The 24,108-nt window shown below is 42.6% G+C and overlaps 1 protein-coding gene across 2 annotated transcripts in view; it reads left to right on the top strand.

Moving 5' to 3' along the window:
* The first annotated feature begins 462 nt into the window (after positions 1 to 462).
* OCLN (occludin) overlaps positions 463 to 24,108 on the top strand; it is a 38,347-nt gene continuing 14,701 nt past the window's right edge. The window contains exons 1-3 of one of the 2 annotated variants that reach the window (XM_079702040.1): positions 463 to 564; positions 5,192 to 5,870; positions 9,069 to 9,230. In XM_079702040.1, the coding sequence (XP_079558166.1) occupies positions 515 to 564; positions 5,192 to 5,870; positions 9,069 to 9,230 (891 nt within the window). In that variant the 5' untranslated portion in view covers positions 463 to 514. The remainder of the gene's footprint in view (positions 565 to 5,191; positions 5,871 to 9,068; positions 9,231 to 24,108) is intronic. The other variant, XM_079702041.1, reaches the window with a different exon arrangement.

Raw genomic sequence — 24,108 nt, 5'->3', positions numbered from 1 at the left:
TCCATATGCATTCTCATTTTATATGAACTTTGAAAAGTAATAGGAGACAGAATAAATGTATTTTAAGAAATTTTATCTTTTATACATCTTTATTTGTGTTCTTTGAAGTGACTATTTTAAAAAATACCACTTTTGCCTATGCTGTAAAAAGCTTTGTGAAATTTTCATTATTGCAACTTTAAATTTCAAGTTTAAACAATATTCATATGCCAGTGATGTGCAGAGCATGATGCTTGGTGCCCTGAGGACTACCAGGCTGAATGAGTCCTACACTCAGTGATTTCTTGTGCTCAAAGAATTAATGGTCCAATGTGTAAAAATGACAGTGGAAAGGACGAGAGAAATAACCATGGAGTGAGAGGTTACTTGAGATTGATATCATTAGTTTTCTTAGTGATGCAAGGAAACTATGAGCTCACTAGTAATGTCATTACCCTACTTATGTTGCTTAGATTGGCTTGGGAGCTACAGGGCATTGCTCATCCTGAAGATCAGGTGACCACTGACATCAACCATGTCATCCAGGCCTTTTGAAAGTCCACCTCCTTACAGACCTGATGAATTGTAAGTAAATACGTAAGTCTTTTTCTTTTTCTTTGACCGAGCCTTGCAGCTTGTGGGATTTGAGTTCCCTGGCCAGGGATTGAACCCCTGTCCTCAGCAGTGAGAGCATGGAGTCCTAACCACTGGACCACCAGGGAATTCCCCTTTTCTTTTTTTTAAAAGTCTATTACATGTTTAAAAAAAAAAGGTGTAGTTGAAACTTTCATCTGTTATGTGTTTGCTATAAAATAAAATAGTAGAATAGAATAGAATAAAATAAAATAAAACAAAATAAAACTGTTATGTGTTTGGTTGATTTGTAAAATCAAATTGAACCAAAGGGTATGTGGTGAAGAGTGAGTTTCCCTCTTACGTATAACTTCCAGGATGACAGTTTTTTTCTGCAGTGGGAGCTATTATCACTTGATTTTAATGTTTGCTCTAATATAGTCTAGGCTTATATTTGTGTGTATATTTGTTTCTTTTTTGTTTTTTTGTTTTTGTTTTTTTTGCGGTACGCGGGCCTCTCACTGTTGTGGCCTCTCACGTTGTGGAGCACAGGCTCCGGACGCGCAGGCTCAGCAACCATGGCTCACGGGCCCAGCCGCTCTGCGGCATGTGGGATCCTCCCGGACCGGGGCACGAACCCGTGTCCCCTGCATCAGCAGGCGGACTCTCAACCCGTGCACCACCAGGGAAGCCCCCTTTTTGTTTTTCACAAGTGGTATGAAGCTTCCATATTAATGCCTTATTTAGATGACTGTTGGCAATAGATTGTCAGTTTTTCAAATAACACCTTTATTGAGATACAATTCACAGACCTTACAATTCACCCACTTAGAATGGGCAGTTCATTGGTTTGGGTGTATTCACGGAGTTGTGCAACCATTACCACAATCAATTTTAGAATATTTTCATCATCCCCTTCCCAGAGAACCCCTCTATCCATTAGCGGTCATTCCCTATTTCCCCCCAGTACTAGGCAACCACCAGTCCACTTTGTTTCTAGATTTGTCCATTCTGGATATTTCATAGAAATGGAATCATACAATGTTTGGTCTCTTGTGACTGACTTCTTTCACTTAACAATAATGTTTTCCACATTGTTAATTTTAAGTGATTCCTTAATTATATTAAAACAAGAAACAAAGTTGAGGGTTCTTGGTGTCTTTAGCCATTTGGAGATTTAACAATGAATTCTTAAGCTTTAAATTTTCTGTCAAACATTGATAGGGGTTTCCTCCTTTAAGTAGTTTGTAGCTTTAACTCTGATAACTGTAGTAAGGGGATGAGCTTCTATTACATAGCCTCCTGACCGATACCTGAATGTGGTAGGGACACAATTGTTTATGGCAATGAGATATGCTGGAGAATATAGTAACTGAGTAGTGTTCCATTAACCTCATACTTATTTTTGTAAACAGTGGTGAAATATACATATAGAAAAGGGCACAGAACATGCATATAAAATGATGAATAAATACAAAGCAAAATAATCATCTCAGTCAAGAAATAGAGCACCTCAATCTTTGCCTGTGTCCTCTCCTTCTTGTGGAAACCACTGTTCTGACATATGGACATCACTTGCTTTTCTCTATTATTTTACCACTTTGTACATCCTGAACAATATGGTTTAGTTTTACTTGTTCTTAAACTTTGTATGAACATAATATGCTGTATGTATTCTTTTCTGCTTTGCTTCTTTCAACTTGTAAGATTTATCTACATGAATTTGTAGTTCATTTTTTGCTTCAGAGCAGTGCTAAAGAAATACAGTGCGAGGGCCTCCCTGGTGGCGCAGTGGTTGAGAGTCCGCCTGCCGATGCAGGGGATACGGGTTCGTGCCCCGGTCTGGGAGGATCCCATATGCCGCGGAGCGGCTGGGCCCGTGAGCCATGGCCGCTGAGCCTGCGCATCCGGAGCCTGTGCTCCGCAACGGGAGAGGCCACAACAGTGAGAGGCCCGCGTACCGCAAAAAAAAAAAAAAAAAAAAAAAAAAAAGAAATACAGTGCGAGCCATATATGTAGTTTCATGTTTTCTTGTAACCATATTAAAAATAAAAGAAATTAATTTTAATAATATATTTCACTTAACTCAGTATATCCAAAATGTTATCATTTCAACATGTGATTGATATAAACATTGGTTTTCAAGATAGTTTATATTCTTTTTTTAGCAGTCTTTATTTTTTAGAGCAGTTCTAGGTCCACAGCACAATTGAGAGGCACATACAGAGATTTCCTATAGGTCCCCTGCCCACACATGCATAGCTTCCCCATTATCAACATCCCCACCAGAGTGGTGCATTTGTTACAGTTGAGGAACCTACATTGACACATCATTATCACTCAAAGTCCATAGTCAATACTAGGGTTCTCTCCTGCTGATGTTACATTCTTCCCTCATACTATGAGCACTTTGTGTTTTACACTTCACAGCACATCTCAGTTGGGACTGGCCGCATTTCAAGTGCTCCATCCATCTGTGCAGGTAGCAGCTGTTATAATAGCACAGCTCCATAGCATTCCATTGTGAGGCTCTATCACAGTTACCCATGGCACTGTAGGCAGGCGTTTGGACTGTTTCCAGCTTGGGGTTATCATAAGCAATGTTTCTGTGAACATTGCACTGTTAATGGGAGTATGAGTGAATCAGTCACTTTGGAAAACAGTTTGACATTGTCTAGTAGAGCTAAAAATTAAAAAAAAAATTTGATCCAGAAATTCTACTCCTGGATATATACCCTAAAAAAAAGTGCCTGTGTGTACCAGGATGTATGTTGGAGACTGTGTCAGAGCTATGCTGTTCATGACAGCCCCAAATGGAAATAGCCCAAGTATCTAAGTAGAATGTCTTACTGAATTTACTTTCTTGACATTTTCATTGTTCTCTCCAGTTTCTCCATTTCCTTTTCATTCTCATTTATGATACTCAGGTAATTCTAATTCCTATGGTTAGTGGCACCCAGTAGTAAGATGTCTCCTTTGGAGTGAGGAAGGCGGTCTATAGAAATAATGACAAAAACAAAAGGGCTTTAGTTGGTTTAGGAATTGAATTTTGCCTCGCCTGGGCCCACAGTTTTTAGATTTAGTGTGTCCACGCATCAGTGTGTCTGTTACAAGCTGTGTGTTTATCATTAAATTACTGGAGTTTGCAAGGTATTTTTATAAAGGAGATTCTGATCTGATTAGCCATCAGATCTGATCAGCCACCATTCTGATGAGCCCTCATTGGTAATTGATCTACTTTGTAGCTCTTGCTGTAAGTGGCTGTAGTTCATGTAGTGCTTCATTTAATGTCTTACTGCCCTGACAGACTGTACTCTGTGATCGGCCTGGACTGAGGCTGTCCTGTTCACTGTTTTATCCCCAGTACCTAGCACAGAGCCCAGCACGCGTCAGCCTGGCAACTCCAGTAAATAGCCGCCAAATGATAAGTGAATGAATGTGCATTCTTAGGTAAGAGAGAGAGGCTGCCAGGATTTACACGTGACCCAGTGGAGGCCACTGTAAGTGTCAAGTCTGAAGGAATCAGTCTTCAGTCACAAAGGCAAAAGGGCTGATACCACCCTGGGTCCCGTCCCCAGGGATTATGATTTAACGGGTCTGGAGTGCTCCGTCTGGGGATTTTATACATCCCCAGGTGATTCTAATATGCCGCAAAATTTGAGAACCTCTGTTCCGTAGAAACTAAGCAGTCATTCTCAATGTATGGTTTCCAGACCGCAGCATCAGCAGCATCTAGAAACTTGTTCTACCCCAGACCTGCAGACTCAGCAACTCTGGGGATGAGGGCCAACAAACCCTCCAGGTGATTTTGATGCATCATGCACAGATATGTTTACTGTTCAGTGGGTGTCTGAATCAGCTGGGGCTACTGTAATAGAGTACCATAGACTGGGTAGCTTATAAACAACAGAAACTTATTTCTCACAGTCTGGAGGCTGGAAGCCCAAGATATGGTGCCAGCACGGTCCGGTTCTGGTGGAGGCCATCTTCCAGATTGCAGACTTCTTGTATCCTCACATTGTAGAAGGGGTGAGAGTGCTCTCTGGGGCCTCTTTCATAAGGGCACTGATGCCATTCATGAGGGCTCCACCCTTATGACCTAATTACTTCCCAGAGACCCCACCTCCTAATACCATCACATTGGGGGCTAGGATTTTTTTTTTTAAATACATTTATTTATTTATTTATTTTTGGCTGCATTGGGTCTTCGTTGCTGCGCGTGGGCTTTCTCTAGTCGCGGCAAGCGGGGGCTACTCTTTGTTGTGGTGTGTGGGCTCTGGGCACGCGGACTCAGTAGTTGTGGCTCGCGGGCTCTAGAGTGCAGGCTCAGTAGTTGTGGCGCATGGGCTTAGTTGCTCCGCGGCATGTGGGATCTTCCCGAACCAGGCCTCGAACCTGTGTCCCCTGCATTGGCAGGCGAATTCTTAACCACTGTGCCACCGGGTAAGTCCGGGGGTCAGGATTTTGATATTTGAATTTGGTAGGGGTGTGGGGGGATACAGATTGCCCCATTACAGTGGAACAGTACAAATCGTAGTTTTATTTGCCAGTGGTTTGTTCAGATTATTCCAGGTACTTTATTTGTTCTTTCTGCTCACCACTAAAAATGGCTAACTTAAAATTTTCATGTGCTTTTCAGCAAACCCAATCATTATGCACCAAGCAATGACGTATATGGTGGAGAGATGCATATTCGACCGATGCTCTCTCAGCCAGCGTATTCTTTCTACCCGGAAGATGAAATTCTCCACTTCTACAAATGGACCTCTCCTCCAGGAGTGATTCGGATTCTGTCTATGCTCATTATCGTGATGTGCATTGCCATTTTTGCCTGTGTTGCCTCCACTCTTGCCTGGGACAGAGGCTATGGAACCTTAATGGGAGGTGGCATGGGCTACCCTTATGGAGGAAGTGGCTTTGGTAGCTACGGAAGTGGATATGGCTATGGTTATGGCTACGGTTATGGCTATGGAGGAGGCTATACAGATCCAAGAGCAGCAAAGGGATTCCTGCTGGCCATGGCTGCCTTTTGTTTCATGGCTGCATTGGTGATATTTGTTACCAGCGTTATAAGAGCTGAAATATCTAGAACAAGAAGATATTATTTGACTGTGATAATAGTGAGTGCTATCCTGGCCATTATGGTGTTTATTGCCACAATTGTCTATATAATGGGAGTCAACCCAACTGCCCAGGCATCTGGGTCTCTCTACAGTTCACAAATATATGCCCTCTGCAACCAGTTTTATACACCTGCAGCTGCTGGAGTCTATGTGGATCAATATTTATATCACTACTGTGTGGTGGATCCCCAGGAGGTAGGGATAGTTTTGTTTTTTTTCTCCCCTCTTTCCTTGGGTCGGAGGCTCTCATCTTGGGATGCTTAATAGATTCACTTTGGGAATGTTTAAAAAAATATTGATGCCACGCCCCACTTCTATTTAAATCAGAAACTGGGAGAAGGGCTGGGTGTCATTATTAAGGTATGATTAACATACCATCCAATTCATCCATTTAAAATACAGTTCAGTATTTTTAGTATATTCACAGAGTTGTGCAACCATCACCACAGTTGATCTTAGAACATTTTCACTACTCCAGAAAAAAACCCCATCCTCATTAGCGGTCACTCCTCATTTCACTAACCGTCCCCAGATCGAGAAACCACTAATCCTGTTGTATGGTTTTGCCTATTCTGGATATTTCATATAAGCAGACTCATACAATATGTGTTTTTTTATGATTGGCTTCTTTCACTTAGCATTAATGTTTTAAGGTTCATCGGTGTTAGAACATGTACCAGTACTTCATTCCTTGTTATTGCTGAATACCGTTCCATTGTGGGGATATACCCCATTTTATTTATTCACCAGTTAACAGACATTTGGGCTATTTCCACCTTGGCTGTTATGAATTTTTGTGTGAAACTTACGTTTTAACGTCTCTTGAGCTCATTATATACCTAGGGGTAGAACTGATGGGTCTTACAGAGATTCTGTGTTTAACCTTTTGAGGAACTGTCACATTGTTCTACAAAGAAGTTGCATTGTTGTACATTTACCAGAAATGTATGAGGATTCCAACTTCTCCACATCCCCCAGCATTGTTTTTGTCTGTTTGAGTCTAACCATACTAATGGGTGTGAAGTGGTACCTCATTTTGGTTTTGATTTGCATTTCCTTGATAGCTAATGATATTTACTTGTGCTTATTGGCTATTAGTATATCTTCTTTGGAGAAACGGTTATTCAGAATCTTTGCCCATTTTTTAGTTGGGCTATTTGGATTTTTATTGAGTTGTAAGAAATTTTATATATTTGGATACAAGTCCCTTATAATATGATTTGCAAGTATTTTCTCTCCATTTTGTCCTTCTCTTTTCACTTTCTGGATGATGTTCTTTGCACAGAAGTTTTTTAATTTTGGTGAGGTCTAATTTAATTTTGCTTCATTGCTTTTGCACCCCAAAAGGGTGTCGTATCTAAAAACACTTTGCCTAATTCGAGGTCACAAAGATTTACTCCTATATGTTTTCTTCTAAGAGTTTTATAATTTTAGCTCTTAACAGTTAGGTCCATGATCCATTTTGAGTTAATTTGGGTCATGTTATAAGGAAGGGGTCCAACATTTCTTGCATGTGGATATCCAGTTGTCTTAGTATTATTTGTTGAAAGGACTATTTCTCCATTGAGTTATTTTCGTGCCCTGGTCAAAAATGAATTAACCATAAATGTGACGATTTATTTCTAGACTCTCAATTAGTTTCCATCACCTATGTTTCTGTCCTTAGGTCAGTACCACACTTCTTGATTGCTGTAGCTTTGTCATCAATTTTGAAATTGGGAAGTGGGGGTCCTCCAACTTTGTTCTTCTTTTTCAAGATTCTTTTGGCTAGATTCTAGGTCTCTTGCATTTTCATATGAATGTTAGGATCAGCTTGTCAATTTCTGCAAAAAAGCCAGCTAGGATTTTGAAGAATTGCGTTGAATTTGTAGATCAATGCAATCCTTCAAAATCCTAGCTGGGAGAAGAATTGTCATCTTTACAGTAAGTCTTCTGATCCATGAACATAGGGTGTCTTTTCATTTACTTAGATCTTCTTTAATTTCTTATAAAAATGTTTTCAAATTTTCACTGTGTAAATCAGTATTTCAAAAAGCTGTCAGGTGGTTCAAATGTGCAGGTGGGGTGGAGAACCCTGCTTTCAGTAACCATGAGTCATCCTAATTAAGAAAATGTTTCTAACTTACTGATCTTTATTCCTTTTTTTTTTCTCCTTACACTGACCCAGGAATTTTCATTCTTTTACCAGAATGAGTCACTTTTTGGGGGTTAGACCTTCTCCAATAACTACCATTATTTTGAAGACTGAAATGTAGGTTTCAAAGTTTTGTTGTTGACATTCAGAGTGTCTGTGGTAAATAGGGCTGAGGGCTGGTATTCCTTTCTTAGCATACTGACATCCCTCTTAGTCCTCTGACTACCCAAAACCTGTATTCTTTGAAAAAGGATACCTCTGTTACATAGACAGCTGCCAAGAGAGCTTCCTCTTACCCGTTAGCAGACATCCAGGCCAGACCCCTGGTACCTGTCTCAACTCCCAAGTGCCTCCAGGCCAGTGTACCACTTAACATACCTGTCAGACACTAGGAGAACTGTCAGGGGTAGGGTTTCCTTGTCACAGGCTCTTCTAGTAAGCACACAAAAGACACCTAAAACAGAGGAACCTAACAGACTAAATGGATCATTAGCCCATTCTCTCTAATTTATAGCTTGGTTAGAGTGTATCTGCATAATTTATGGTAAGACTGAAATTTACATTAAGTGTAAAAAGTTGTGCCAGGCATGTGTTACGAACAAGGCTATAAGCATGATTGGGTATTTAAAACTACTTTTGACAGCTTGGTGCTTTGTGACCACCTAGAGGGGTGGGATAGGGAGGGTGGGAGGGAGGGAGATGCAAGAGGGAATATATATGGGGATACATGTATATGTATAACTGATTCACTTTGTTATAAAGCAGAAGCTAACACACCATTGTAAAACAATTATACTCCAATAAGATGTTAAAAAAAATAATAAAACTACTTCTGAGAATAACATCTTCCAGCCCTTTAGAAGCATACCAGTGATGAGTTAATTTATTGGACATTCTCATCTGTTTATGGAAATATGGCCCCTTGGTGCTCAGGCTTTGGAACTAGTTTTCTATAATTCTAAAACAGGGATTCATGTTCATTCCAAGGATTGAATCAAGGTTGTGTGTGTGTGTGTGTGTGTGTATGTGTATGTGTGAGAATCAAGGTTGGGGTGTGTGTGTGTGTGTGTGTGTGTTGCTAGCCTTAGCTGAACTAGCTTGGGCTAGGTTTTATATTTCTAAAATGTAACTATTTGTATCGGTTTTATAGCAGTTAAACAACAGATATTTAGTAGGGCCTTAGGTAGTTGTAGAGTGTGGGTTGGGATAAAGTAAGCAATTAAAAGCTAAATATGTCAATATCTTTAATCTCTTTTTAGGCCATTGCCATTGTGCTGGGGTTTATGGTTATTGTGGCTTTTGCTTTAATAATTTTCTTTGCTGTGAAAACTCGAAGAAAGATGGACCGGTATGACAAGTCAAATATTTTGTGGGACAAGGAGCGTATTTATGATGAGCAGCCCCCCAATGTCGAAGAGTGGGTAAGTGTTTTAAGAAAGTCAGTAAATGTCCAGTTTTTTTTTAGACCCCCAGATTTGTCTCTAAATTTAACCTATACTGCTTTGTGAAACTTTATTTGTAGAATTATTGTCTTTGTATATTACAAAAGTTGTGGCCTCAGGTTTTACTTCGAATGTTAAGAAAGTGGGATGAATGGACCTGGTTTTACTACGGGTAAAAGCCAGATTTCTATTTCTAAGAAGTGGATCTCGGCACTGAGAAGAAATGGCTTTTAAAGAAATCACGAAGGAAATAACGTGGCTTTGGAAAACAAAAACATCTCCTCTCCCCTTCCTTTTTATTATCCTGCTGATTGTTTTGGAAGTAAATACCAGTGCTCAGGATGTTTACTGTCTTTGGTCAAGATTGGCAAGGGTGCTTTTGGGGTGGCAGTAGGTGGCAGGTCTTTAAACTTTTTACATGTGGAACAGCCTGGAGAATCGCAGGGACTAATTCTGTACTAATATTGACATATGAAATACTTTAGTGAAGGCAGAGAGAGATTAGGGCATTTTTTTTTTTTTTTTTTTTTGCATATACTGTTAATCCTACCAGTAGGTGGCTTCCTAAATGATGCGATTTGCTGAAGTGCAGAAAGTCCCTCTTACCAAAAATACCTCCCAAATGCATGTTCCTGATAGCTAACCTGTTTTTAGGGATGTTCCAAACTTTGTTTGTTAGAAACACTCTGTTAGGATGTTGTTGAGAGCAGCCTCAGAATCTGCCTTCATAGGTTCCTTTGAGCAGATTGGTTTCTTGCCATGAAGGTTAGTTGAGAACCCTGGACCCTGCTTCCAGGGTAGGTTGGTTTTGGCCCGTGGGCAGAGCCGAGTGGGCTGAGGGTGGGTCCTGCTGGTCAGGTTGGGGGTGAAGATACTGCTCATCTTTTTTTTATTATTATTAATTTATTTATTTATTTTTGCTGTGTTGTGTCTTCGTTTCTATGCGAGGGCTTTCTCTAGTTGTGGCAAGCGGGGGCCACTCTTCATCGCGGTACGCGGGCCTCTCACTGCTGCGGCCTCTCCCGTTGCGGAGCACAGGCTCCGGACGCGCAGGCTCAGCGGCCATGGCTCACGGGCCCAGCCGCTCCCGGCATGTGGGATCCTCCCGGACCGGGTCACGAACCCGTGTCCCCTGCATCGGCAGGCGGACTCTCAACCACTGCGCCACCAGGGAAGCCCCAATACTGATCATCTTGAAGGCTCCTAGCTCTAGCATCCTCCATCTGATGTTGGAAGAATTTTGAATGTAGATGAAATTTTTCTAGTTAAGGTACTAAGACGAAGCAGTCAGGAAAAACAGAAGGTGTGGTATGTATGTGCCCATGTTCCCGAGCTCTCCTTGAAGCCTGCTTGTTGTTTGTTTCTTCCTCATTCTTCACCACCCCCCCCCTGTAAAGTGTGAAGGTGTTGGGGATTGTTTTCTTTTAACCTTTAGCTCCAGGCAAGGCCACCTGTAGAGGGAATAGGACAGTCTATTGTGAACTGTGAAGTCAAGGTTTCACTGAGAGTTTCTGGGTGTGTCAGTTTTCACTGGCTGTTGGATTTGTTTACTTAAGGTTTTGAGAGCCTAAAAAACTGACTCAAGAGAGACCAGTGCCAGTAATATTAGAGTCCCAGTGAACTTTGGCTTCTCATCTGATTTTACTGTCATGAAAGTTTAATAAGTTCTGGGTACTTTGGATAATTTGACAAAAGAGAGCCGTAATAACTTATGGAGGTGATGATGACAACAAAGCCAGAAAGGCTTAACTTTTTTTAAAGAGGCATTATTTTTTATTTATTTTTTGTGCGGTACGCGGGCCTCTCACTGCTGCGGCCTCTCCCGTTGCGGAGCACAGGCTCCGGACGCGCAGGCCCAGCGGCCATGGCTCACGGGCCCAGCCGCTCCGCGGCATGTGGGATCCTCCCTGACCGGGGCACGACCCTGCATCCCCTGCATCGGCAGGCGGACTCTCAACCACTGCGCCACCAGGGAAGCCCAAGAGGCATTATTTTTATAATGCTTCCTCACTGAATCCCTGGAAATTTGATAGCCAGCCTGTAGGTTGTTTCACACATCATAGTTTTTCTGTAGTAATAAATGTTTTGTCATATAAACCTAAATAATCATCTGTTGAATAGCAGACATAGGATTTTGAGCACACTGATGTTTTATGCGCTACTTAATTACTTGGAAATTCCTCATTTCCTTTTCCCTTGTTCCCCCAACTCAAATGCCTAAGGAAGGCTATTGGAAATAAGCGATTGGGAGGCAGTTTTAGCCACAGGTATTGTGCTTTACCTTCCAATCTCCCTTCACCTGCCCAGGTTTGCTTTGCTGAACTCAATCCCACATTTTCATTCTTGCCTCAATTTACTTCCGCAACCAGATGCAGACTGTTCCTCAGGTTTCTCTGCTCTTACGCAGCATTCTGCTCGAATGGATTTCACTCCGATAACATAGCTGCGCAAGTGGAAATGTTTGATGCTGCATCTGAAGTGCCTGGCATTACAGAGTATTGAGTAGAGTATGGGAAAAGAATCTAAAAAAGAGTGGCTATATGTATATGTATAACTGAATCACTTTGCCCTATAGCAGAAAGTAACACAACATTGTAAATCAACTATACTCCAATAAAATAGGTAAATAAAGTGGGGGAATTCCCTGGCAGTCCAGTGGTTAGAACTTGGCACTTTCACTGCCGGGGCCCAGGTTCAATTCCTGGTCGGGGAACTAAGATCCTGCAAGCTGTGTGGCACGGCCAAAAAAATAATAATAAATTTAAAAATTAGAAAATAAAGCAAAATAAAATAAAGTGCCTGGCAGTGGAGTGGATTCGTGTTTTTTTCTTCCTTTTGGTTATTAGAAAGTAATATCGTAAAAATGATCTCCACTTGAAATAATGGAAGAGAATCTAGAATTAATTACTTGTACTAAATGAGAATTAAAATTTGAATTCTAATTGTGGAGAACTAGGACAAGATACTCTCCATACAGCTAATAATGGATTGTTTGGGGGTGTGGGGGTGGTATCTTACTAAACTTACTAAAGGAGCAATTACCTACTAAATTTACTCCTTCCCTACACATTGGGGTAGGTACGTCCTGACATTCATAATTAAATCTTACTGCCTTTCTTGAATTTTTAAAATCTTTAAGATAAGAACCCCCAGAGCAAAGGCACCTCAACAGCTGAGCCTTCAGAGTTTTAAGCAGATTTCAGTCCTTTTGTATTATCTGTGAGAAAATGTGTAATTTTCTAATTTCCTGTCTCTGAATCTCCGGCACAATGGTTTCTCTGCCTTCTTAGGGATTTTTAGGGTTGTTTTTTTTCCCTCCCCTTTCTGGATATCTTGTACTTTGTAAAGTAAACAGGCCATGTTTGCACACTGTTTGGATGTTAACCTGGTCCTTTGTAGTCAGTCACTCACTTAAGTTCGTACCAACGTTGTATTTTAAATGTTTAAAGGCTCTTTTAATTAAAGTTGTAGATCTTTATTTTTTCTATTACATCCTCAAACTCCAGGTTAATTGGTACTTTTTCTGAATTAAAAGAATATGATTATTTTAACTAAATAATTTTGAAAATACTGTGAAGTATAAAGAAAATTCTGCCATCCTGAGTTACCTTTTTGGTGTATTTTCTTTAATCCTTTCCTCCTCTTCCTACTTCTTATTCTAATTCAGAAGTATGATTATAGTCCTTATCAATGTAAAATTCTACCTTTTTTGATTTAACATGATATAGGCTTCTTATCACATTAAATATTTCTCAAAAACAATTTTGATATTGTTAAAAATTTTTACTGAAGTGTAATGTATATCTATACACACACAGTAAAGTACATTAAATGCACTAATTTAATTGTATGGCTTGGTGAAATTTTACACGTATAAGCCCATTTGTAACCAGCCTCTAAATCAAGATATCATACATTCAGTGTCCAAGGTTTCCTTATGCCTTTTAGTCAGTATCCCCTAGGGGTTGGTAACTCCTCTTATTCCTATCACATCAATTAGTTTTGCCTATTCTTAAACTTCACATAAATGGAATTATGTCCTGTGTGCTTTTATGTCCACTCAACATAATGCTATAAGATTCATTTATGTTGTTGCATTGGTTGGTGTGGTACTGTTTTAATTTTTGTATTTTCTGGCAAGATAAAAGCTTTCTAATTACCCCTTTTTAAAAAGCCTATGGCCAGGGCTTCCCTGATGGCGCAGTGGTTAAGAATCCGCCTGCCAATGCAGGAGACATGGGTTCAAGCCCTAGCCCGGGAAGATCCCACATGCCGTGGAGCAGCTAAGCCCGTGCACCACAACTACTGAGCCTGTGCTCTAGAGCCCGTGAGCCACAACTACTGAGCCCACGTGCCACAACTACTGAAGCCCATGCACCTAGAGCCTGTGCTCTGCAACAAGAGGAGCCACCGCAGTGAGAAGTCTGTGCACTGCAATGAAGAGTAACCCCCGCTCACCGCAACTAGAGAAAGCCCACGTGCAGCAACAAAGACCCAACTCAGCCAAAAATAAATAAATTTTAAAAAATAAATAAGTAAAAAGTCTATGACCAGAATTACAATTTTTTAAAAAAACAGGTTTTCAGGCAGTCTCCCTGCCATCCTTGTGTTTCCATTTGCCCATTTCTGGGTATCTTTCCTCACCCTCTCTCCACACTTGTACGTACTCTTCTTAGTTTCTTATGATTCCTTCCAGTGTTCTATTTTGTGAAAATAAAACCAAAGAAAAATACACTTCCTGCTTTTTTATGCAGAAGTTAGTGTACTGATCATACCATTCTGTCTGCACATCCCCTTTTTACTTTGCAGTGTGTCTTGGTGATCTTTCCTTACCACTTCATAGCCTCTTTGTGGTATGGATGTACCGTGGTTTATGTAATCAATCTTTCATTGTTGGATATACTTATTATTTAATATTATAAACAATGATAGGATTTAAAAAAAGAAAACTTTGTATAACTTGTATATATGTCTGTCTATATATATACTCCTATAGGCTAAATTTCACAAGTATTACTGAATCAAGGGGTATGTATATACATACGTCTGTAACTTTGGTAGATAGTAAGAAATTGCCCTTCAAAGGAGATGTACCAATTTATACAGCCATCAGTGGTGTGTGAAATTCTGGTTCCACACACCTTTTCTAATAACATTCCATTGTAGAGATGTATTTGACCAATCCCTGTTGTTGCATATTAGTTTTTTTCCAATTTTTGACCAGAATAATTTTGTAAAAAGTAATTTTCTTACAGTAAGTATGTGGTAGTTTTTTTTGAAAGTGGAGAAAATTGATGTTGAAGGTAACTTAGCTGTTATGTAAATGGAAAGCATTTTACATTTACCTGCCTGGGCTCACATAATGTGACAAAGTCAGGACTTGAGCCCTAGTCTAGCATTTCCATGCCAGTGTGCTCTTAGGGAAAGCCTTAGTGATTACATTTTCTCTGTGTCTCTCTTTTTTTTTTTTTTTTTCAGATTGGTTTCAGGTACACAGAAATAAATTATTCCCAATTCTTGGTTCATGACCTTGTCGTCTTTGGTCCATTCACAGCCTTTTTGTATTTATTGATTTTTTTCATAATGAACACCCATCATCCTACCCAAGAATTACAATACGAGGTCTAAGTTACATCACCCCATGTGTTTTTTTTTTTTATTTTTTTAATGTATTTTTTATTAGTTTCTGCTTTATACCCCATGTGTTTTTTACTCTCCCATCCACCTGCTTCTGCCTGCTCCCAGAGGTGACCTGTCTCCAGAGTGACTTCCCTACTTTAATTAGAAAAGACCATGATGTGTTCCTTCCCTTTTCTGTTGCCTTGATTGCATGACTGAAGTGCTTCTCAGTTCTGGGAATGGAACTAACGGTTCTGTTGTGATCAGAGAAGGTACCCTCAGCTGTTCTCACTCTGAGTGGACTTCCTCTCCATTGCCCTAAGTAATGTTACTATGTACTGGCCAGAAAACTAGGCTCTGCAGGGTTTTTGCGTTGCTTTAGAGGAGACCCTTCGTTTAGTCTCAGATGAACAGCCCTGTGGGACTGGTAGTCTTCCCCTTTCTTCTACTCTTGCTATGTAATGCTGTCCTTTCTACTTCTGTCTAATAGAAGCAGTATATCAGGGAGGTGGAATACCAGGGTTTGAATTCTAGCTTCATTGCTTTTGCTGTGACTCTAGGTGGATCAGTTCTGTTATTTTTAACCCATATGTATGTCAAGGAAGTCTAGTTTGGGGAGAATTCCTGGTGGAGGGACAACAGCACTGGACCCTAAAGCTCTGGGTTTGAGTCCTGACTCCAGCATTCTTTGGTAAACAGATTACCCCTTCTGATCTTCAGTTTTCTTATCTCTAAAATTGGCTATATTATTTGGTCTGCCTCTCAAGGCTAATGTGAGATGCATGTGAGAAAATGAAGAAGACCAGTAATATATGGCTGTCTGCCTTACAGGGATATTGAAAGGAAGACAGCTGGCTGTGCAGAAAAGAATTTTGGTGTTGCATGAGTACTAGTTACAGTTGACAAAAACAACTCAAGTTAGCATAGGTAAAAAGAGGAATATATCTGCAAGATTTTGGGTGGTGATTTATGAAATCCTAGAAAGAGTTGAAACAACTTAGCCAAAGAGGTAGGGATGTGGCTGTGTTTCATGAACAGCTAAAATTAGGACTTCAAGTCCATTGGGATCTGCTTTCTCATCTTGACTCCCTCCTGCCTGGTAGGCTTCATTTTCGCGTGGAGAAGGGGAGAAGAAAGCAGCTACTTGGGGCTCTTGAGTTGTTCATATTAGAGTTTCGTCTAAGACTTGCCTGGGGAAGGGGCCCTGATGAATAAGTAGCCTTGGGTCAGGCGGCCATCGTCACACTAACCCACTGTGCCCAAGGGCAGGGCCCTTCTCACATAATCCAGCATGTGGCAGTTCCCACAATTACTGTGTGGAATGGGGAGATGGTTTCTAGAGAAACTGCTCTGTAGATAATACTACCTGAATATGAGCTACATGGGTTAATTGTAATTGCCCTTTTATTTATTTATTTATTTATTTATTTATTTATTTATTTATTTATTTTAAAATAGCTCTTGCTGTTGGTCCCCTCCCCCATCCCTGACTCTAGCCTGGGCCAGGGAGGGACTTAAGTGAGTGAGGAGAAAACAGAGCGGGCCACCAGTGGAAAGGAACTTCTCACCCTGAGTGGCCCCGTGAGGCAGGATGTGTTCTTTTTTGTGTGTGTTACACGGGCCTCTCACTGCTGTGGCCTCTCCCGTTGCGGAGCACAGGCTCCGGACGCGCAGGCTCAGCGGCCATGGCTCATGGGCCCAGCCACTCCGCGGCATGTGGGCTCCTCCCGGACCGGGGCACGAACCCATGTCCCCTGCATCAGCAGGCAGACTCTCAACCACTGCGCCACCAGGGAAGCCCTGCCCTTTTATTTTTTATGTGTGTGTCATCTGACCAGGTTTAAATGCAGAGTGCAATTTGAATAGCTTAGGACGTGTTTCTGAGCAGCTTTGAATGTGCCTGCTTCACCCCAGTGCTCCTCAGTAGTCTGGCTGGCTCTTCCCGGGAGGGTGTCACGCCACTCAGATCCCTTTCTGCCCCTTTGAGCTTGGCTTCACAGAACAGCAGGGGACTGTGGTTTAAGGAGCTGCATCCTGCCAACACACTGAGAATACTGGTAGGGGGACTCTCCAGCCAGGAGTGCTGGAGCTGAGTTGGGAGGGGCTGATACCCTTATGCCCATGAAGATGAGTATTTCATGTTAATCTTTGTGTTCAAATCTCTCTTCCCCCACCTGCATTTCCAGAAGGTCATAAATATAAATATCAAGACATACATCTTCGTTTTCTCTAGAGTAAGTACTTAGAACTGGGGTCTGGCTTTGGAAAAGCACACACCTATGGTAAATATTAAAGAGTTGATTGTAAAATGTGTGTACTGGAGATTAGTTTTTGTTGATACCTGCAGTATTCTGGTAAAATAGTAACTGAAAGTTATGCACTTCAGTTTCAGGTGCTCCTGTGAATAAGTTTTGGTTTGGCTTTGGTAAAGTGAAAGAAAACAGAATCTGAGAGCAGTCTGGGACCTTAGGGTAAGGTCATCCAGTCTGTCTCAGTGAACTTACACAAAGGAAGCTGAAGACCTGCGAGGTAGACACAGTAGTAAGAAGGAGGCTTGTTGGTGGTGATTTGATGAGTCAGGGCTAGAAGTTTGGACTCTGGTTTCTCAGTGCTCTTTTCCGTATAGTACATCAGGCTGACTTGGGATTGAGCTTCACGTCTTAATTTTGGCAATAAAGTTTTTTAAAAAGTCACAGTAAAAGAAAGGTAGGAACCACCATTTCCTAAGTAGCCATTATAGGCGTAGCCACTCTATACACCTTTACAGTGTGAATATTCTTCTTATACAAGGGGACACTGAGCTTTGCAGAGGGCTTCAGTAATTTGTCTCAAGTCTGATGTACTAACCAGCAGGACAAGTGTTACATTTGCCTTTATAACTTGTATTTTTTTTGGTGTGTTTTTTTTTTTTCCTCTGAGATCTCTGAGCCTCAGTTTTCTTTGCCAGTAGAATTGGGGGAAATAGTTCATAATTGATAAAACTATCATTAAAATGAGATAATGTATGTGTAAAGTGCTTATCTCTACCACAAATCAGCATGCCAGTTCTCAGGGAGTATCTTCTGTCTGTCTCTTAAGTTGCACCTTTTCTTGTTATGCCACATAATTTATGTCAGAAGCAAGAATAAACTAAGTTTGGAGAGAACATGCCATAAACTATTTCTTCATTATTACCAAGTAGTAAATAAAGGTTGTTAAACAAGATCCGGTTTTTAAGTACGAAATGTTTAGATCTAAAAGCTGAGTGTAGGGACTTCCCTGGTGGTGCGGTAGTTAAGAATCCGCCTGCCAGTGCAGGGGACACGGGTTCGAGCCCTGGTCCAGGAAGATCCCACGTGCCACAGAGCAACTAAGCCCATGTGGTCACAACTACTGCGCCAGTGCTCTAAAGCCTGAGAGCCACAACTACTGAGCCTGCGTGCCACAACTACTGAAGCCCTCATGCCTAGAGCCCATGCTCTGCAGTGAGAAGCCTGCACACCGCCACGAAGAGTAGCCCCTGCTTGCTGCAACTGGAGAAAGCCCGCACGCAGCAATGAAGACCCAATGCTGCCATAAATAAATAAATACATACATACATACATACATATTAAGTGTCTTATTTAGGTAGCCTATTTCTAGAAGTTTCTAAGGCTTTGACATTGTGATGCAGCATTGTTATAGCATTGTTTCCAACATTTTACCTGTCAAGGTAGGAGCTAGTAAGGATGATCAGGCCTGGGTGTAGAGAGGGGTCAGGGTCTTGGACCCTGTCCTTTGTGGTCAGCCTTGGGTAGCTTTTGGTATCCTTGGACTCTGATGAAGGTAATCACTTTGTCTGTTCCTTTAATAGGTTTCTCATGTGTAAATGGGGAAAATAAAAGTTCCACCTACAACATGTATATGCTGATCCTGTAACAATTAAAGGGCTTAGGTCAGGGCCAGCACATAATTTATTAATGCCCAATAAATTTTAGCCAGAGTAATAATTGTTAGTATTTGCAATGATGGCATCAAATAAGGGAGCTTGGGTAAGAGTACCCAAAATATAAATACATTTAATGTTGGTTGCAGTTGTTAAACTATTAATCTTCCTCTTACTTGTAAGCTTGCTGCGAGATAAGAACAAATGTTTTTTTGAAGGGTGTAGGCAGGTTCTGTGTATCATCTCCTTGCACACAGGAGCGGGGAACAGGTCCAGGTGGGGCATGTGACTGGGACCGGGTGGTGGTGGTAATCAGTGTTAGACAGCTGAAGAATCTCGAATAGCTTTCTTATTTTCAACCAGTAAGTACAAGAGTTCTTTAATGTAAGAGCAGTTCTGTGGGCTGCTGACAATTGGTATACTGGGCTCTCGCCCTGGGAAAGGTTTCGCTATTATCTGTGGTCTCAGGTGGCATGAAATGGAACAAGAGTGGAAGTGTCCTGTCCATGGACTGACCTTCAGAACCCAGCAGCGTGGAGGATGGAAGACCCTATCTGTCCAGGGCATCCTGGGGGGCTGGTGTAGAGAGTTGTAACGGAAGGTGAGGTGGGATCTGTGCTAGAGCTGGTGAGTGTCTTTGTGGCTTTCTGAATGCAGGGATTCCTAGATTTCCAGCACTAAATAGAGTTAATTCTAATATAGGTATAATGGTCTAAACAGGGCAGTTGTCTGTGACATCGAGGAAAACTGTCCTCCATCAGTGGTTCTCAAACCTTAGCAAGCATCAGAATCACAGGGAGAGCTGGTTAAAACAACTTGCTGGGCCCACCTGCAGTGTTTCTCGTGCAGTGGGTCTGGAATGGGACCTGAGAACTGGCATTTCTGAGTTCCCAGAGTTCCCAGGTGATGTTGATGCTACTGGTCTGGGGAACACACTTTGAGAACCACTGTTCCATAGAGCCAGGCTGCAGCTATAATACTGCAAGCCCAGTGGGATTTGAGTTAAGGTATGCATAAGGTCTCTTCCAGGCATGGCATGCTTAGAAAATGCTGAGGTTGTGTGGAGTACTACAGTAAACTGAAGGGGGTTTGGAACCCTAGGTGGTGGCTGGCATGGGCTCTGAGGACTAAGGTGTACTGTGCCTGCGGCACACCTGCTGGGGAGGCTGGCATGAGATACACGAGTGTTAAAATGCAGGCTGGGACTTCCCTGGTGGCGCAGTGGTTGAGAGTCCGCCTGCCGATGCAGGGGACACGGGTTCGTGCCCCGGTCCGGGAAGATCCCACATGCCGTGGAGCGGCTGGGCCTGTGAGCCATGGCCGCTGAGCCTGCGCGTCCGGAGCCTGTGCTCCGCAACAGGAGAGGCCACAATAGCGAGAGGCCCGCGTACCGAAAAAAAAAAAAAAAAAAATTCAGGCTGAACCAGAGTTTTCCTTTCTAGAGCAAGGGGCCTCAAATGGGATCACTTACTGAGTGTAAGCTTCTCTACCTCACCCCTCCCAAAGCTCTGACAACTCACTGGCTCTTAGGAGCTTCAGAATTAACCTTTTTTTTTTTTTTTTTTGCGGTACGCGGGCTTCTCGCTGTTGCGGCCTCTCCCGTTGCGGAGCACAGGCTCCGGACGCGCAGGCTCAGCGGCCATGGCTCACGGGCCCAGCCGCTCCACGGCATGTGGGATCTTCCCTGGACCGGGGCACGAACCCGTGTCCCCTGCATCGGCAGGCGGACTCCCAACCACTGCGCCACCAGGGAAGCCCCAGAATTCACCTTTGCCTGGTGTATGTTAGTACTTCCCTGTGGGCAGCCTGCGTTTGGATAGGGAACATGATGTTTGCTGAATCCCCAGAGCCATCTGATCAAAGTAAATTAATCAGACTTGCCCAAGCCTGGTCCATGATCTCTTGCTTTGTGGGATTAGTCTGTTTGGGAGCATTTGCCTTCAAGCCACCAAGGGTGGAGAAAAGTCTGAGGGAACTTTCCAGAGGCAGTTTTGAGGCTCTTGTTGGGGGAGCATCTGTGAGTGTAAAATATCAAAACGGGAAAAACGAGTTGGACCACTTAGTGTTTTGAAAACTTGTGGTGCAAGGGCACATGGCTGGGAAGGTGGACCTTGGGTTGTAAAACTGGACATGGTACCTTGAGATGAAGATCCTCCTCCCTCTGATGTCTTGTATATTTCTCCACTTTAATTACCAAGCAGGAAAACCCCTTCTGTTTGCCTTTTGAGGGTGGTGTTCCTACACTCTGACCTAAACAAAAGGAACCCGATGACTAAGCACATATCATAGTAATTTTGTGTCAAAAGCTGCTTTTAGAATGATAGTCCAGTAGGCAAATAAAACTCTTCAAAATGGATTCACATCGTATCTTATTCGGATGTGGTGAGGAGTTAAGGCAATGAGAATGCTTCCTTTTCTTACTGGGGATAGTCAGTGCCCAGATGAGATGGGTACCTCAAGCCATATTTAAATTACTGAGGTATCAGTTTGTTACGCCAGAAACAGCTGAGCTTGGGAGTCAGGTGGACCGGGTTTACATCCCCCACCCTGTACCCTGTCACCTTCTGTGTGACCTTGAGCAAATTAATTGGACCTTAGAGACTCCGTTTCCTCATCTGAGTGTGGAGATAGTCCTATCTCACCGGGCAATGGTGAGGACCAAATGGGGTCAGGTTTTGCCTGACACATGAACTTCCCTCTCATGATGCAGATCTAGTCTGACTCTTTTTTTTTTTTTTTTGCGGTACGCGGGCCTCTCACTGTTGTGGCCTCTCCCATTGCAGAGCACAGGCTCTGGACGCGCAGGCTCAGCGGCCATGGCTCACGGGCACAGCCGCTCTGCGGCATGTGGGATCTTCCCGGACCGGGGCACGAACCCATGTCCCCTGCACTGGCAGGCAGACTCTCAACCACTGCGCCACCAGGGAAGCCCCTGTAGTCTGACTCTTTTCCCGTGTTGTGTGAGCTAGGAACCAAGGGCACAATGGGGCGTGGCTGTCATCGCTCCTTTTTGCTTGTACTCATTCCAGATGAAGTGTGCAGTTGATTTGTGTGGAGAGAAAGGTTTTTCCCAAACTTTGTCTTACAGGGGTGAATTGACCTAAAACATTCTTGACCTTTTTTTTATTCCATCCCGGACTTCAAGGAGTCAGGGCGGAGAGGCTGCTTGTGAGTCAGTAGCGTTGTTAAGGACGATCGATCGTGCAGCTCCATCCTGGTCCCAGCGGAGGACGGCTCGGTGCTGACAGGCATTGGGATGAGAGCTGCCCTGAGTCGCCCTCTTTGTTTTCCCCTTGGCACCCCACAGGGATATACGATGTTTTCATTAATTCCCAAAGATGGTTAGTTAACAAAGATTTTTTTCACAAGTGACATAGAACACTTCTAATGAGTATAATTAAATTCTGAATAAAAATTTGTCCTCATTATAACTACGTCTTGTGAAGATCTTTTGAAATTATTTCACTTGAATTTATTTCATTTTGACATTTCAGAAACACTTTAGTTCTTTCTTGATTGGAATGTGAATCTTGGTAAAACATTTCCTGTCCCCTTAAATTAATCATTCATACTCCTTAAACATGGTCTGTGAGAGTGCTTGTCCTTTTTGAATTTAGTCTCTAGAGTCTGCCTGTGTCATTCTTTGATTGGTTAAGGGTCTTTTCTCTCCTCGGCCTCAGCCCGTCTGTCTTCTCCTGTCTCGTCTTTCCCTTTTATAAAGTCTGTCTGTGCGGCAAGGGTGCCACTAGGGCCGGGAACTCTTCAGGCAGATCCCAGTGAAGAGCAGCCAGCTGGGCGCTGCCGTGTGGATTTCTGTGCGTGCAGTGCCCTTCCGCCCCACGGCTGCCCCCGAACCGCAGCTCCCCCACCGGAGGGCCTGCGGGCGGGAGCCCCGGATCAGCCCCCCAGGCCCGGAGGCTTCTCTTGGCTTCACAGCAGCAGTTCCAGCGTTTGCTGGACTCTCAGACTTTCCTTTCCCCTCAGTGCCTAGTAGAAGGCACATCTTCCTGCATTTGTGTTTTTTCACTCTGCTTTCGTCTGCCCCTAATTTCTTAGAGCTAGTTTCAAGTTACTTGAGGAAAACTGTTCACCATTGGCTGTTCAGAATTAAGCCGAGTTTTTCTCAGGTTCTAAGTCTTTAAAATTTTACCATAGTTATTAAAATGGTAGGGTTGTTTCATTGTTGTTTTAAAGAACTTTAGCTACATCATCAGGTATTATGGACTGGCTTGGGATCCTATCAGTAATAACAGTGAGTCTCAAATCCCTGTTCTCATTGTAGGAAACACAGGCTGAGGACTCATACCTTTCTAATACTGGTCCCTCCTCACTGGGGCTTCCCAGCTTCCCCCCACTGTCCTTTGAAAGCAGCAGGTTTATACTCACTTTTGCATTGGTACCGTGAGAAAAAGTAATATTTTCTTTTGGGAAACGTGAAGCATAAAAGGAAACAAATGAACTTACTCCTTGTTTTACAAATATATTTTGCTTCTTCCTCTAGACACTTAAGCTCCTTTCGAGGACAAAGGCTGCTTCTTATTCACCTTTGAGTCTGGCTGGGTGTTTCTTTTCAAAACTGTGTATCACGTCACAGATTTGCATGTCACCCTTGCGCAGGGCCATGCTAATAATTAATCTTCTCTGTATTGTTCTAATTTTAGTGTATGTTCTGCCCAAGCGAGCATGGCCTTGGAATTTTTTGTGCACGTGTATGAAAAAGGTTGAAGTAATGAAAGACCTGTGCTGGAGGGTGAAGTCAGTGTTCGGGCTAGTCTAGTTCTGCTGACTCTAAGAGATAAACATCAGCTCAGAGCAGCTCATCTGATAAGGCGGTTGGATATACACAGTGTAGAAGTAGAACAGTAATAAATGAAGTAACCTTTATGCAGCAAACTCTGGGCTCCTGCTTTGTGCCAGGTACTGGGCTGGGCTTTGAAGACCCATAGAGGAAGGAAGGTAGGAGGCTGCCCAGGGAGGGGCAGTGGATTGGAGATGAGGCTTTGAAGTCTATAAACCCCACCTTACCATTTATTAGGTGTAGGTCCTTGGGAAAGTTGTCTAGCACCCTGAGCCCTGGCTTCCTCTTTTCTGAAAAGGGTTTTTTTTCTGAAAAAAAACCCTGAAAACTGGGTTCACCTCTTGGTGGCTGTTGAGCTAATAGACACAACCAAGCCAAAGATTGGGAGAAGGAAGAATTTATTATTACTTGCAGCAAGTGAGGAGAACACCGGGGATCTTCTCCAAAGCAGTGTCTGTCCGAACAGCGAAATTAGGGAAGTTTTAAGCTAAGGGTACTTGCGTATTCATGAAGGGGCTTGAGCCGAGGAGAATTCA

Source organism: Hyperoodon ampullatus (genome assembly GCF_949752795.1).
Source record: "Hyperoodon ampullatus genome assembly, chromosome: 4".
Taxonomy (NCBI): domain Eukaryota; kingdom Metazoa; phylum Chordata; class Mammalia; order Artiodactyla; family Ziphiidae; genus Hyperoodon; species Hyperoodon ampullatus.
Note: the sequence above shows the minus strand (reverse complement) of the source record. Positions and strands in the feature narration are given on the sequence as shown.